General features: G+C 36.1%; 1 protein-coding gene across 3 annotated transcripts in view; it reads right to left on the bottom strand.

Annotated features, from left to right (window-relative positions):
• Window positions 1-538: 538 nt before the first annotated feature.
• Window positions 539-14,535, bottom strand: part of LOC139982262 (uncharacterized) — a 47,225-nt gene continuing 33,228 nt past the window's right edge. For 2 of the 3 annotated variants that reach the window (XM_071994939.1, XM_071994940.1), the window contains exons 12-14: window positions 10,282-10,358; window positions 8,263-8,333; window positions 539-2,927 (exon numbers count right to left, since the gene is read on the bottom strand). In XM_071994939.1, the coding sequence (XP_071851040.1) occupies window positions 2,910-2,927; window positions 8,263-8,333; window positions 10,282-10,358 (166 nt within the window). In that variant the 3' untranslated portion in view covers window positions 539-2,909. Of the gene's footprint in view, window positions 2,928-8,262; window positions 8,334-9,257; window positions 9,855-10,281; window positions 10,359-14,535 lie in introns of those variants that run through there. The other variant, XM_071994941.1, reaches the window with a different exon arrangement.

Raw genomic sequence — 14,535 nt, 5'->3', positions numbered from 1 at the left:
TGGTGGGGTTGGAGGAATTCTCTCATCCCCCGACTGGTTATCTTATGGGTCTGAAACTTTACGGAAGTTGAAGTACGTCTAGAGGCGAATCAATGATTTTATAAAAGAGGGGCGCAACCTTGGGATCTGTAAATCCTACTCCAATTTAAGGGGCATGGGTGCACTCTCCACCCCCCTCCCCTGATCCAGCAAAAAAATCAAATTGTAGACGTCAAACGGTGCATTTATCCTAAGTATGACTTAACTTAGGTCTATATTACTATCTCTTTAAAGCCAAGGTTACACTAATAAATATTTTGTGTGAGGCTGAAAAGGGACGGGCAGGTGGAAGGGGTGGGGCATGCACCCGTAGTTGTGAACTAATTTTCCCGGTTGAATGTTTAAATGACCCGACTGCACATTTTACCCGAATGATGATAGGAAGTTTGTTTGTGGGAAGGGGTTTGGGGGGGGGGGAGTATTTTCCCGGTGATCCTTTGCGCACGGCACTGAAAGAGTGTAAATGTTTTGCTTGGTAATAAATGAAGAAGCAGCAGCACATGATTTTATTTCATTTATTTCATTCCAGATTTAATATAAAATTTATAAAAAAGGAGTTATAAAATACGTTAACAGGAAGTAGAACTAATATAAACAAGTGAAATCATTTACATCGTGTATTTCAAATATAAGGAGGGAAATCAATATCACCCTCCAGTGTAGTATATCCATTCTTCGTGTTTCTGCAGCGTTGCGCCGTACAGTGAATGCATTGTTTGATAAACAGTTGAGTAAGCCATTGGTCTAAAATTAAGTTGTATCACACTGGGCTGACGAACTTCCGATAGATGATTTACCCACAGGTTGGAACGTTGTCCGTGCATCTGTCCGCTACAACTACGGTGCCCGTCAAACTACGAATTTTCTCATGCACAGAGTTATTGGCTATTGACGCTGCGCATCAAGTTCCCTGACACCCTACCTCGTCAGGACATATGTGAGTCCCCACCATGCCGTGTAACATGAATCGTCCAGTAACCTAATCACCTGTTTTGAAGTTTTACATCCCCGCTCATTTGTGCACTTCCGTACATCCGTAGAGAATATTTCTGAATGGGTCTATCAATTAATTGACCTTTTGACCTTTAACTTCTGGTCAAGTAAGGCCCTATTTTAAAGTTGGTGATATCACGCGGGACGACAAAAGTTGAAAGCACAAAAACAATTAAGGTGTTAATGAAGTAAATAGCAAATTCACAGATGATTTACTTCAACCTTTATTAAAACTTAAAAGATTTTTACGTACAATGAAACATCATCGTTTGAGAAAAAAGGTTGCAGTATAACCATCACTGTTCACATGTTCACTTTCCACCAATCAGAGTATTGTATATGACAACCGATCCTTTAAGATTCTTACATGAGGTTCTGGGAAATCGGTCAAAGATAAATAAAATTTACATTAAGACTATATTACAATTTACAAGCAATCACATATTAATATTGTGCTAATATTGTGTCTTTGCAATGGATATTTTACAGAAAGCGTTAAGAAGCCGAACACTCTCACAATATTGCCATTCCTTAATATTTTGTATGACATATACAAAATACATCAAAGATTTTACACTTATATCAACAAAGTTCATTAATTCGTAAAAATAAATATATTCATTTAAAATGAATTACAATGTAAAGAATGGATAATTCATGTTCTTTATATTTGAATTCATGATTCGTTAAGAAACTTACTTTTACACTTAATTGTATATTAAAATAAAAGTAGCTACATAATTTAATAGTGGTAACATTCCTTTTAAATTTGTATACCACCAATTCTTATTTTCGTCATTTTTTACACATTTTTGTGAGGTTTTCGATTTTCTTTTTGTTCTAAATCGTAAGATACTTGTAATTTTCCAAGAGATGAGAAGACGTACTGACACTGTGGACATGTCGATGACGTAATTAAATCGTCATATACTCTATACTCCAACACTGATTCCTTGACTGACACCATCCATATCCACTCACGTACCGATTATCGTTCTCCAAGTACTACATTTATAGGACAACCGAAATCGCTAAATTAATTGTCACAGAGGTAAAATCCATAAAGACTGTTAATGAGAGAGTTCATTCTTCAATATTCCTGGTGTCATGTTGGTGGTGATTGTACTTATGTGACACCTACACCACTGCTAAAACAAGTTCAATTACACCTTGAAAACCTGAAAGTACCGTCTCTCTACCACTATATATATATATATATATATATATATATATATATATATATATATATATATATATATATATATATATATATATATACCTACACATACACATATATCGATCCAATGTATATATCGATACATGTATATATCGATCCAAATTCTCGAACCCTCCCAGTCTGTTGTATGTAAACTTCGGGCAGGCAGTTTAAGATGAATTGAGAGGTATATTATAACTCTAAAACCACTAACAGTTATATTTCTAAACTTGTTTTATTATTGGGGGTGGGGTATTTTTCTACTATAATTATTTTTCATTTAGACAAAACAGAAAGAAAATCAAATGAAAAATAATACACTCTTCCTGTATAAGTCTAGCAACCATGCAAGCGAGAGTATACCATCAGAGAAAAACTACCCATAGAACGATAACAATGGCCTTAAACTTAAACCAACTTTAATAAGAGGTAAATTGTAAGTAAATTGTAAGTAAATCAAAATGGTCAGAAATACGATCACGGTCACGGTAGCGAGGGGGTAAGGTAGGGATGTATGTTCAATAGAAGATAGGTAAGAAGGGTCAGGTATCATCAGTTATTGATGACATCATGATTCATGTGTTTATCCTGAGACTGCGAGCATTTTCAAAGACAGGATCATATCAGGTTGTCATCAGAAACACGTGCTTGCTGAATTCATCTACCAGGATCCAACCTTCTACAGGACAGAAATAGAAGAAAACTAATGTAAACAAAATGTGTGAGTATTAGTCATTTAATCCCCGTTTTTTTAGGGGGGGGGGGCTGATTCTATTTATTATATATAAGAGTAGAAATTATAACAAAAAAGACTAATAAGTCAGTAATGTGTTGTGTCCTCTAATCACTCAATCCTTACCCTCAACGATTAGCGTTATGTTAAGTATAGGAATACATTAATCTGATATTTATTATTATTATTATTTATTGAATTTCATATAGCGCAACCCCAACAAAGTTTTCGGTTGCGCTTAACATCAAAATACAAAGATAGAAAAACCATTCATAAGAAAATAAGATCTCAAATGGCGTAGAAAAATATACTAGATGAATGTACAAAAAAATATACAATTGCTATGAAATTCAAAGAGAAAAATAGAAAATGCAAAATGTTATATAAAATGTAAAAGAGAAATTCAAAAATATGAAATATAAAGAATACAAAAATTGAAAAATTGAATATAAAAGTGATTAGCCAGGAAATAAATATGTTTTGAGTTTTCTTTTAAAAATTGCAAGATTCTCAGAATGTTTGACATGGTTAGGTAATTTATTCCATTGCTCGGCGCCAAATACACTTATTGCTCTTGAAGCAAAAGTGGCCCTCTGTGTTCGTGGAATGATCAGTTTATAAAGAATATTATTTGAACGTAGAGACCTACTAGATTGTGGTGCTAAAGTGAATCTAGATATAAGATATTGAGGAGCAGATTTATCAACAACACATTTAAAGACCAGCGTTAATATTTTGTGCAGAATTCTTTGTCTGATGGGAAGCCAATGCAACTCCTTTAAAGCTTCAGAAGCACTATCCTCCTTTCCTCTTTTCAGAACAAGTTTGGCAGCCATGTTTTGAATTCTCTGAAGCATCATAATAACAACATTTGGTAGATTAGCATAGAGGGAGTTAGCATAATCTAAGTGACTTATCACTAGTCCTAAAACAATAGTATGGCATGCATCCTTGGTTAGTAAATGTCTAATGTTTCTTACAAGTCGAAGTCCTGCCATGGCAGCTCTACACTTGGCAGCAATGTGAGTCTTCAACGTTAAATGAGAGTCCAGATATGCGCCTAAATATTTTACACAATTTGAACTATTTACGGTAGTGTTATTGATACAAATACTGTCTAAAGCACACTTAGATAATAATTTCTTCGATCCAACTTGTATATATTCAGTTTTAGTTTCGTTCAGTTTTAGTCTATTCTGGTCCATCCAAACTTTCACATCCCTCATAGTTGTTGAAATTTCATTTCTGACTGTGTTTGCCTCATCGAAGGTTGGTTTATGCGATTGTTTAATTGCATGATCATCCGCATAGCCATGTAATTGGAATGAATCCGGAATGACGTATCGCAATGTGCTTGCATATGCCGAGTACAAAACAGGTCCTAACAGACTTCCTTGTGGGACACTGAAATCCAGTCTTTTGGAAGATGATAATGACGCATTGATATTTACACAACATTGTCTGTCAGAGAGATAATTTGCAAACCATTCTAAAGAAATTTTACCAAGCCCATATTCATTTCCTAGCACTTCCAATAACACTTTGTGGTCTACAGTATCAAACGCAGCCGAAAGGTCCATCAAGCACATTTGTGTCACTTGCTGTTTCTCCATGGCCCATAACAAGTCGTCCAATAAGCTTACGAGAGCAGTCTCACAGCTGAAATTAGCTCGGTATGCAGATTGATATGATGGAAGAGGAGCCGATGACTGAAAGTGCGAATTCAACTGTCCAAGTACCACTTTTTCGACTACTTTGGAAAGAAAAGGGAGATTACTTACTGGTCTGTAGTTTGACAAATGTAAGCCCACGCCATGCTTTTTGATTAATGGTCGAATGATTGCTTTTTTCCATTCATTAGCAAACATACCATTTTCCAGAGAAAAATTTACAATCTTTGTAAGCGGGCTTATGACCACTCCCAAGACAGCCTTCAAGAGTGGTGTTGGTAAGATGTCAGATTGACAAGTTTTCGATGACATACTGCTTATAATACTAGCAAGTTCATCTTCTGTCACAATTGTAAAGGCAGTAAGATTTTGCGATATTTCTCTCATGGGCGGCTTGTAAAGTTCATTGTCATGAAGGTCGTTTCTTATACTTGTGATCTTTTGTAGAAAATAATCAACAAAACTATTTGCAAGCGTATCATCATCTCGAAAGTCCGATGGTAATGGGTTATTAGCTTCTTGACCGGTGATTCTTTTAACCAGCGAGTAAAGGCGCTTTGTGTCTTTGCCGATTTCCTGAATTGAGTCGCTAATAACATTTTCTTTTGCCAACTTCAGCATGGAAGAATATTTTGATTTTTCGTTTCTAAAAGATGTCCACGTTTCAGCAGATTTCCTTCTCTTCCAAATTTGCTCTTTGTTTCTCACCAATTGTTTTTGCTTTTTAAGTTCTGTTGTAAACCAAGGTTTCATTTTGCGTACACTAACGGCTTTAGTGATCAGTGGGGCATGATCGTCTAAAACAGACGTAAGATTTTCAATTTTCAATAAGATTTTCAATAAGATTTTCAATAAGATTTTCATATTTCTGCTGGATGATTAATTAAACTTGTTTTCTGGCTTGCTTTCAGTCGCTCATTAGATAAGTTTAGATATATGTGTGTGTGTACCTTGCGTTACCAAGCGCTTGGTTGGATTGTTATAGAATGTGTTTTGTTTTGAATGTACCTTTAGTTACCGAGTGCTTGATTGGATTGCTACAGATATATGATTGATTACTATCACTTTACCCTAGTCATTGGAAGGTGAGAAGTTTGTGTTCACTTCGTCATTTAAACCAATATTTTAATGATTGTTTAGTTATATTTGTTCTCTCCATGGCTGTAAACCTCTCACTGTTAGGCATGTAATATAGTATACTAGTAATTCATGAAACTTAATCCAGAGTACCGTATTGGACCTGGCTATTCTTTGGATGTTGTAACTGTATAAAATATATGATTATATTTGTGAACTTCTTCCCTCTATTCCAATCCCTGGATCGTTAATAGTACAGAATATCACGTATTACATCAGTTTTGTTTCTTGGGGGCGTCGAGGGCCATGTCGGGCCCAAAATAAAACAATAGGTTTGCGCCCCGGCCAAATCCACATTTTCCTGGGCGATCCAACAAATGATCCCGGACCCCAAGACTGTAGACTCTCCCTGACCGCTGCGAACCTAACTTCCCCAATATACTTGCTACACTTTCCTATACGATACATTAACTGCTTTGAAATTTAGACCACGCGTTAAACACCAATACACTCTGCACCATGAGTTATGTACAATATTGTTAATATGTTAGAAATTCATTGATCCTGGAACTTGAGCTAACAGAAAAGGCACAGACTAAGCATTGACCGTATATTACTGTAATCAATTCGCTGTTTAATTAATGTTTATTACATAAATCCAAACCTCACATTGTACTTTAGCAATGATTGCTTACAACATTACTTGAATCACAAATTATTGTTGTTATGCCAATAATCCATTCCTGTCATGGTCAATAATTTATGTCATTTTAAACCACACGATCTACGCTTTATCATATGTATCATCACTACAATCTAACCAGTGCGTATTGAATACTTTTGTTAACGATATTACATTAACCGACTCAGAATCCCCTCAGTATATGTAAGTAATATGTTCACTACATCATTCTAATCCACCGACTTCAACACACTGGCGGATCCAGGGCCTTTGTTTGGGAGGGGCCAAAGTGGCATTAGAGTGATATGGGGGAGGGGTCTAAAATTTCCTATTGCTGAATGCCCTCAGATGCAATTTGGTGCGACAAAAGTGTACAATGGTGATGTTAATTTACTTCTAAAAAAATGTTTCCCAGGTGTAATTTTCTAAAATATTTATAAAACAAAGTTGGGATCATCTTTCTCAAGAAATTTTATTTCTCATAGGTTATAAATTTCTTACAACCAGCCTGTAACTGCAAAATGGTGTTAAACTGTAAATCCTCATGCTCATACATTTACATAGCTCCCAACTCTTGAGAAGGCAAATGCTGGTCCATGCCACGAATCGCCGTCCTGGGGGAGGGGTATAAGGGGAGGGGGTGTCCCCCTTCCCCTTTTGATTTATTTTTTTTGGAATCCTGGTGATGCCTACATGTAAAATGATGGCACTTAGAAAGGCTTTTGTCACCCAAAATTTTCTGAGAAATATGCATTTTTTTTGTGTGTAACATCAATAAATTGAATAGTAGGTGATAATTCATTCTTTCCCGTGGCATGAAAATGTTCGCTGCTCGCCCCAATGAAAATAATTATAGGCTAATTTGAGGTTCAAATGATGCTGTAAAGGAGGTTTTATACTCTATTATGCTAAATGCTAAAGAAATGATGGTTGCAAAGTCAAAATTTGATGCAAATTTTTTATGTATAGTTGACAATTACAATGCGGCTTTTTCGGACGCTTGTGCGGGTCAGCGGGTTTGGGTGTTAGAATGCGGGTCTAATTCCCGCGAATTGCCGGTCAGTTGGGAGCTCTGCATTTAATTTTAAACCAGAAAACGAAAAGGTTTAGACTAGTCTACCACTGCTATTCCTCTCGATTTTTTTAATTTCCAATCATATGATTTAGCGGATGTTCGGAAACACTTTCTGGCTCACCTTTGGGGGGCCATGGCCACCCCCTTGGCCACCCCCTTGGATCCGCCAGTGCTTCAACATTTAGTAATATTTGTTTACCACATCCCTTTATTCAACCCAATGTATGCTTAGTAATATTTCTTGACTACAACAATTTAATTCATTCATAGCATGTTAAAGTAGTACGTGTTTTACTATATACATTTTATCAACCCATGGTATGTTTAGTAATATTTATTGACTACATCCCATTATTCCACTCAGCATATGTAAGTACTATTTGTTGACTACATCATTCTCATCCACCGACTTCAAAATTTAGTAATATTTGTTTACCACATCCCTTTAATCCATCCTTTGCTTGTAAACTAATATTTGCAGACTACATGCCATTAATCCCTCTGTGCATGTTAGTAGTAAACCATCAACTGAAAACTGATATATGACTCAATTAAACCATTATTTATATCACAGTTATAGGTAGTTTATCGGATGACGTCACTTTCTGTTAGTTACTTTGACTAAGCCACGCTGTGTTCAATGCAGTGGCGTGCACTGAATTATACACGTCTGGGGAAACATGCCAGTGGTATTTTAATGCTCATGCTAGTTATTACAATATCGATATGTTATTAAAACAAATAAAATAACACAATAATTATACAATGATTACTTACTTGCCAACGACCAGAGTCAAGATTGAGCTTAGAACGTTCATGAGACTTACGAGCATCAGGTTTCCAGAAAACTGTAAGAAACAAATAAGAATAATAAACAATATATAGGCTATAACGAATAAAAGAATATCAAAGATGTATCAGTGAATGATACAATTTCAACAAAACACAACAGAAAAAACCATATCACATTTTATTAAGACCTTTATTGTCTCTAGGGATGCTATTCTTTCTTCCGCTGACAATGTTGTGGGTTGTCATGGTGTCACATGTTCTTTAGAATAGTAAGTTTGGGGAGGATTGTGAAGTCGGACATACTGTAGGTGAGCTTCACTTGAGAAAACATTTTACACACAACAAACTGACACTGTAGATTTTCGCATGAATCCCCGTATCCGTTCCAGTACCTGGTTAGCACGCAGCTACCATGAAATATTATACAAGAATATTTCTTCGTGACAATGCATTGCTGTAGACAACACAAGTGTAGTACGTATTTCAAAACTATAAATCTTTTGGAATGTGACACGATAAGATCATCACACATTTTTAAAAGTGTAATTTGTTGTTTTTTCTGCATTATTTGACCTTGATCAAAAAGTTGTTTAGAATTGCTAGTGATTACCATTCAGTCAAGTCTCAAACCCTGAACGTCATTGTACATATACCTTGATCATCTACCGTAATGAACACGGAGCATATCTAACTCACACTGCGATACAGCAGGTATATCAAGATAAAGTACCCTTACTTCGCCTTTAATCAGGAAAGATCTTAATCGTTAGGAAAAGAAGAGACATTTACTTATTTCACAAATACCCCACAATGTAACTAGTCTGCTAGTGTTAAAGTTTTAACGATGTTACAATACATGTGTCACTGTGTTTAATTTTGAAACCATCTAATAGTGTTTGTCAGTATTTCAGCGTTTTCATAGCCGTATATTCATAGCACAATACCACGCCAAAGGGCGGATACCAACACTTTTCAAATATGTTTTTCGCGATGGGGGTACAGAATTAATCTTTTGCCCTTCATTGTATGTTTAACTAAAGGACGCATTACAAGGCAGTGCTAGATCATACAGTTGGTTCATTAGTCGCAACTCTGTAATGGTGCGAGTTCATTTCCATACGTTTCTTTATCCGTCGTGTTTCGACTTTTCTCAACTTTTTGACTGAATCTACCAGTCTGACATAGAAGTGAAATTTGAATAGATGGGTCTATAAGGAACTTTTGTTCTCAATTTAACAATTTCAGTTATAAACATCAATTAAACACGTATTTACGGTCATAATAAACAAAGTAGACTTGTTGACAAACAACATCCAAATTTCGATGAGTTAGTCTACTTTTTGTGAAAAAAGTCGACATTTCATCGGTGCTTCTTTATTATAAATAGTTGACAATTAGAGAAAAATTACCTGAAATTTTAGATTGAGATTCTGAATTTTCGGTATAAAAGAACAACATTTCCAGTGTCCCACTTGAGCCACCATAGTACCGAAGAAAAACTAAGACCTGCCAACCAGACCACTTTCCGTCTCCTTATCTTTAAATCGCTTCTTATGATACTGTATTTAGTGTTATATCTAATAACATAAGCAATCAGAAAGCCTTTCTTTAATATATTATTGTATTGGTTTCTGTATGAGGGCTCAGTACACAGTTATATGTACTTGTTTAAACAATGAAGGGTCGTGATGGCTTATGACAGTGTCTGTTCATGCAGCAGATTGACTTTATCAAGAAAACCAATTTACTGAACTTGTTGCAAAATACAATCCTACCCTATACATGCTGTACTTTACAACATCAAGAAATAAATGATATCTCACAAAGTTTCTGACTAATGAATATCTGTCCTTGTTTACTGCAACAGGCAATGACGCCCGGTAATAAGGTTTTAGTTTGACTGAAACTAAAAATCTATCAATACACGACTACGGCAATGGTTTTGAACTGTGAACAAAACGATACATGGAAAGACACTAATCAAACATTCAATAGGAACTTTACCTTTCACTCCCCGAGATTTCAGTGTGGATAGAGATGGTCCGATGGATATCGGGGAGGGCAGCAGACAGTCAGTTAGTCTATAATCAGAGAAAGAAATAGAATCAGTCATTTGCCATTACATCCTCCTTTAATTGTCACTATCTTGGTAAGGCAGTATAAAGATTAACCCGTAGAACGCAATACATCAACCTCACATATCAGTATAGTGTTTTGATAGGATCAGGAACACACCGGCTACGGAAAGGTTTGAAAACAAGTAAAGCGGTATGATGGAAGCTTTTTCTTAAAGGTCAGAAGTTTAATTCCGGTTTCAAAAGTCTCAAAGCAGGTGCTATTATGACGTCGACCCCTCAATAGTAAACTGGTAATAAATTGTTACACTGGGGCAACATGAAATAGGCAAGTTTAAGTACTGCTTTGTTTCATGTTTTCAACTCGACCAACCCCAATACCCAACCCCCTCCGCTTTTCTTTTCCACCCAGCCCGTTCTGTCCATTGTCGGGTGCTCAGAAACGGCACCACACTATTCATGTTCAAAGAGACATATGTCGCTGATGTAACTTGACATGTTTTCCAACTTTATCTGATGGAAGAAACTTTACAAACAGTAAATCATGCAATTATTTGCTCTTACATTATCCATAATAGTTAATGAAATTAAACGACCATTATCAACATAATTTCAACATGAAGGAATGTCCGGCTTATCAAGGGCGCTTAAAAAAAGGAGGGGGTCGTCGTATAATAAAGGGAAGTGTGAGTGATATATTCTTCTAAAATCCAACGAGTTTCTTAAACTAATCATAGAAAAACTGATAACTGCAGTACCGTACACTCTAAAAACAAAAGAGTGAACTTTTCACTCTTTTCACAGAGTGAAAAAAATTTAACTCCAAAGGAGCGGAAATTCACTCCATTAGACAACAGAAATCTTCGTATTTCAAAGCTAAAGTACTTAATATTCACTCTTTACAAAGGAGTGAACAAATGAGCCAATCAAATGCTAAGAACGCTCACTCTTACTTTGGAGTGAAGGATCAACCAATCAGTCAGTACGCGTTTCTTCGAATACAGAAAAATTTGTAGTTACGCCATTTTTTTTACTCGTTTGCCTTCGCTCGTTCTTGTCGTTTTACATCTTAAAACATGTCAGTTTCGCAGTGGCTTGAAGAAAGCGGATTTGGACGTGATGGTATTCAGTTGTTTGGAGGTAAGGTTAACAAGCAAATGTTGAAAGAACGTGAAATTATATAGAATTTAGAAGGTTGCCATGGCCGCAGGTCGTCGTTGCCTACAGTCGATTGGCTAGGCTCTTAAACGTTACGCTTAACAGTGTAGCGGAAACATTTAACATTAGGCTTGGTACCATACACATTAACACATTGGCTAGTTGTTTGGAGGCACAGGCACTCGTAACGTTATGTAGGTGTATAGTATATAAACACGCCTACATAACGTTACGAGTGCCTGTGTTCGGGGGTAAGGCCTATGCCTATCTCTAATGTTAGGCCTATGAGTAATGGGCCAGAAGTTAATGCAGCTAAGGTCCAGGAATTGTTTTTTCTTAATGAACGTTTTCCTTTATGATTTTTTGTTATTTCACGTATCAAGATGTAACGTCACAAACTGAAACAGAGACAGCAGAATTACCAGGTTGTTTTTGGATACATTTATTCACAGGTGGAAAATTCGGAATAAGGGGAAATTTCCTGAAAGAAAAATTACAAAATAATAGTAGAAACAATCAACTTCGGACGACAAACAATTGCAATGTTCAATCATAACTATCATGAATAGCAATAGCTAATAATATATATGTATGTTTTCAACTGGTTACTTCATGAGCTGACCTAGGTCAATGAGGGGAGGGGCATTTTGGGGGTCTACTGGCAGGGGTACCCCACCAATAAAAATCACTGGCAATGCCCATCCCTTGTATCTGAAATCCTAACCATCATTTTCCAGTAGGTTTCAACTGGTTACCTCATGAGCTGACCTAGGTCAGCCGTGAGGGGTCAATTATTGATGACTGGTAGGGGTACCCCACCACCAATAATTACTGGCGATGGCCATTTGTTGCTCTTGGGGCCATACCTGACACATTGTACTTACTTTGATGTGGTTACCATGAAAGCTGATCTAGGTTAGCTATTAGGTGACTTTAAAATTGCTCTCCCAGCCACACCCACCACAGCCGGTTTGCCAGTCGTCTGGTTTCATATACAGGAATGCACTGTGAACATTGTGATGTACAAGGCAATTGGTTACCTTCCCAGCTAACCAAACCCTCTGGGCTCCCGGTCTAAATGCATCTGTTTAAAAATTGGACACTCTTAGACTGTTTTCAGACGCCACCATTATTTTGAACTTTGAAACTCTGTTATGAGTACCCTATAACATGAAATTCTTTTAGGTGGGTATTGTTTTCAAAAAGCAAATTGAATTGTTGTGATCCAATTCCCATAGTTAAAATATTTAGATATTTTTTTTTATTTAAATATATTTACTAGTGCCTTAATATGAATTAATAATACGTGGCATGTACTGAGTTAATTTCCTTTCAAATGTTTGCATAAATTACTATTCTAAACCTAAAAGTGTTGCCACCCAGAGGGTTGACGGGTTGAGATGTACATAGGATGGAGCGTTTAATTACTATCTGTCAGGAATTAACCATTTTGCTGTAAAATATCGGTTCACCAGTCATAAACAGTAGTATCCCAGTGTGATTGTTGTTCTTCATACATTTTTCACAGATTTATAAAGACGCCAAAACGAGTTCGAAAATGATAAATGTTTGCATATTGCAAATTGAAATTGTAAGATTGAGTTATTTGCAAAAACATTTTTGAGGTATTGCCAGCACACTCTGGTACATGTTTCATAGACGTAACTAGAATTATTTTTTAATTATAAGAAAATCACATTTGTATGAGAGGAACATACAAGTGGGGTGAGTGAATCATTCATTGCATATTTTTGTGCCTTTGTATGTTTGTAATTTTGCTTCATTCTGTGTTTGTGAAACTTGGTATCATTTTCACTATTTAATATATATTTAGTACCATAAATTGTTGTCTTTGTCCTTTTTATATTTGTTAACAGTGTCTAAATCTAGTAAATCGTCTTATCATCAGCGTAGTAGCCCATTCCATTGTCTTGATCTTTGGATGCATCCTTGTTTAGCAATATTTCTGTGAATAGATAGGGCCTTTCCATTGAGTCTCAAACTCATTCTATCAATCCCGTCCCTCAAAATCAGCTGTAAAATATCATTAACTCTTTAAAGAGTGAAATTCACTCTTTTAAAAGAGTGATTCTCACTCTTTCTAGAGTGAAAAAGCCCACTCTTTCAGAGTGAAAAGCTCACTCTTTGAAGGAGTGAACATTCTCACTCTTTTGAAAGAGTGAATTTCACTCTTCATGGAGTGATCACTCACTACACTCTCAGAAAGAGTGAGAATTCACTCCAAACGAGTGAAAATTCACTCTTTTGTTTTTAGAGTGTAGTTGCTGCGAATTTAGTTAATCTCATAACGCAGAAACAGACCCACGAATAAGTAAACAAACAAAAAATATGTTAGTTCATTCATCATCAAAATCTCGTTAAGACATACACATAAAAAGGTTGACTATTTTTTTTTTAGATTTACAGTAATCATCGCAAATTAACATTCTTTTCCGCAGTATTGTCAGCTTACATAAAATGTGTCTCTAAAGTTAAATTTTGCTTTAAGTGTTATTCGGACTGACCTAAATAATATTTGTGCATACATTGAAGACGCAGTGGTATATCTCCTGATAATAGTTTGATAAACACGGTATTTTTTGATGTCGCAAGTGAAATGTGTCAATAAAATGTTCTCTGATGAATATTTGAAACATTACAACATGAATGGACACAGCGGCGATAGCGCCCTTAAATGGGGAACCATATTTCATATAACTTCATACAGTGCTCCAGCAATAAATATACTTATTTATATACAAGTGTAAGCTCTGCTTTATTCTTTCCACCTTGTTTCTACCCCCACACCCACACCCCACTACCGAGCGGTCTTTTTTTTTCGTCGAGTGCTCAGATACTGCACCGTGTTATTGCACTTTAAAAGCCCTGTTTCATTCTTTCCAGTCGATTTTACCCCCCTCCTCAACCCCCATCCCAACTACCAATCGTTAGTTTTCTTTGTTGAGTGATCAGATACCTCGCCGTGCTATTGCTCTTTAAAAAATGTAATTCTTTAATTATTTTC

This window comes from Apostichopus japonicus, chromosome 16 (assembly GCF_037975245.1).
Source record: "Apostichopus japonicus isolate 1M-3 chromosome 16, ASM3797524v1, whole genome shotgun sequence".
Lineage (NCBI taxonomy): Eukaryota > Metazoa > Echinodermata > Holothuroidea > Aspidochirotida > Stichopodidae > Apostichopus > Apostichopus japonicus.
Note: the sequence above shows the minus strand (reverse complement) of the source record. Positions and strands in the feature narration are given on the sequence as shown.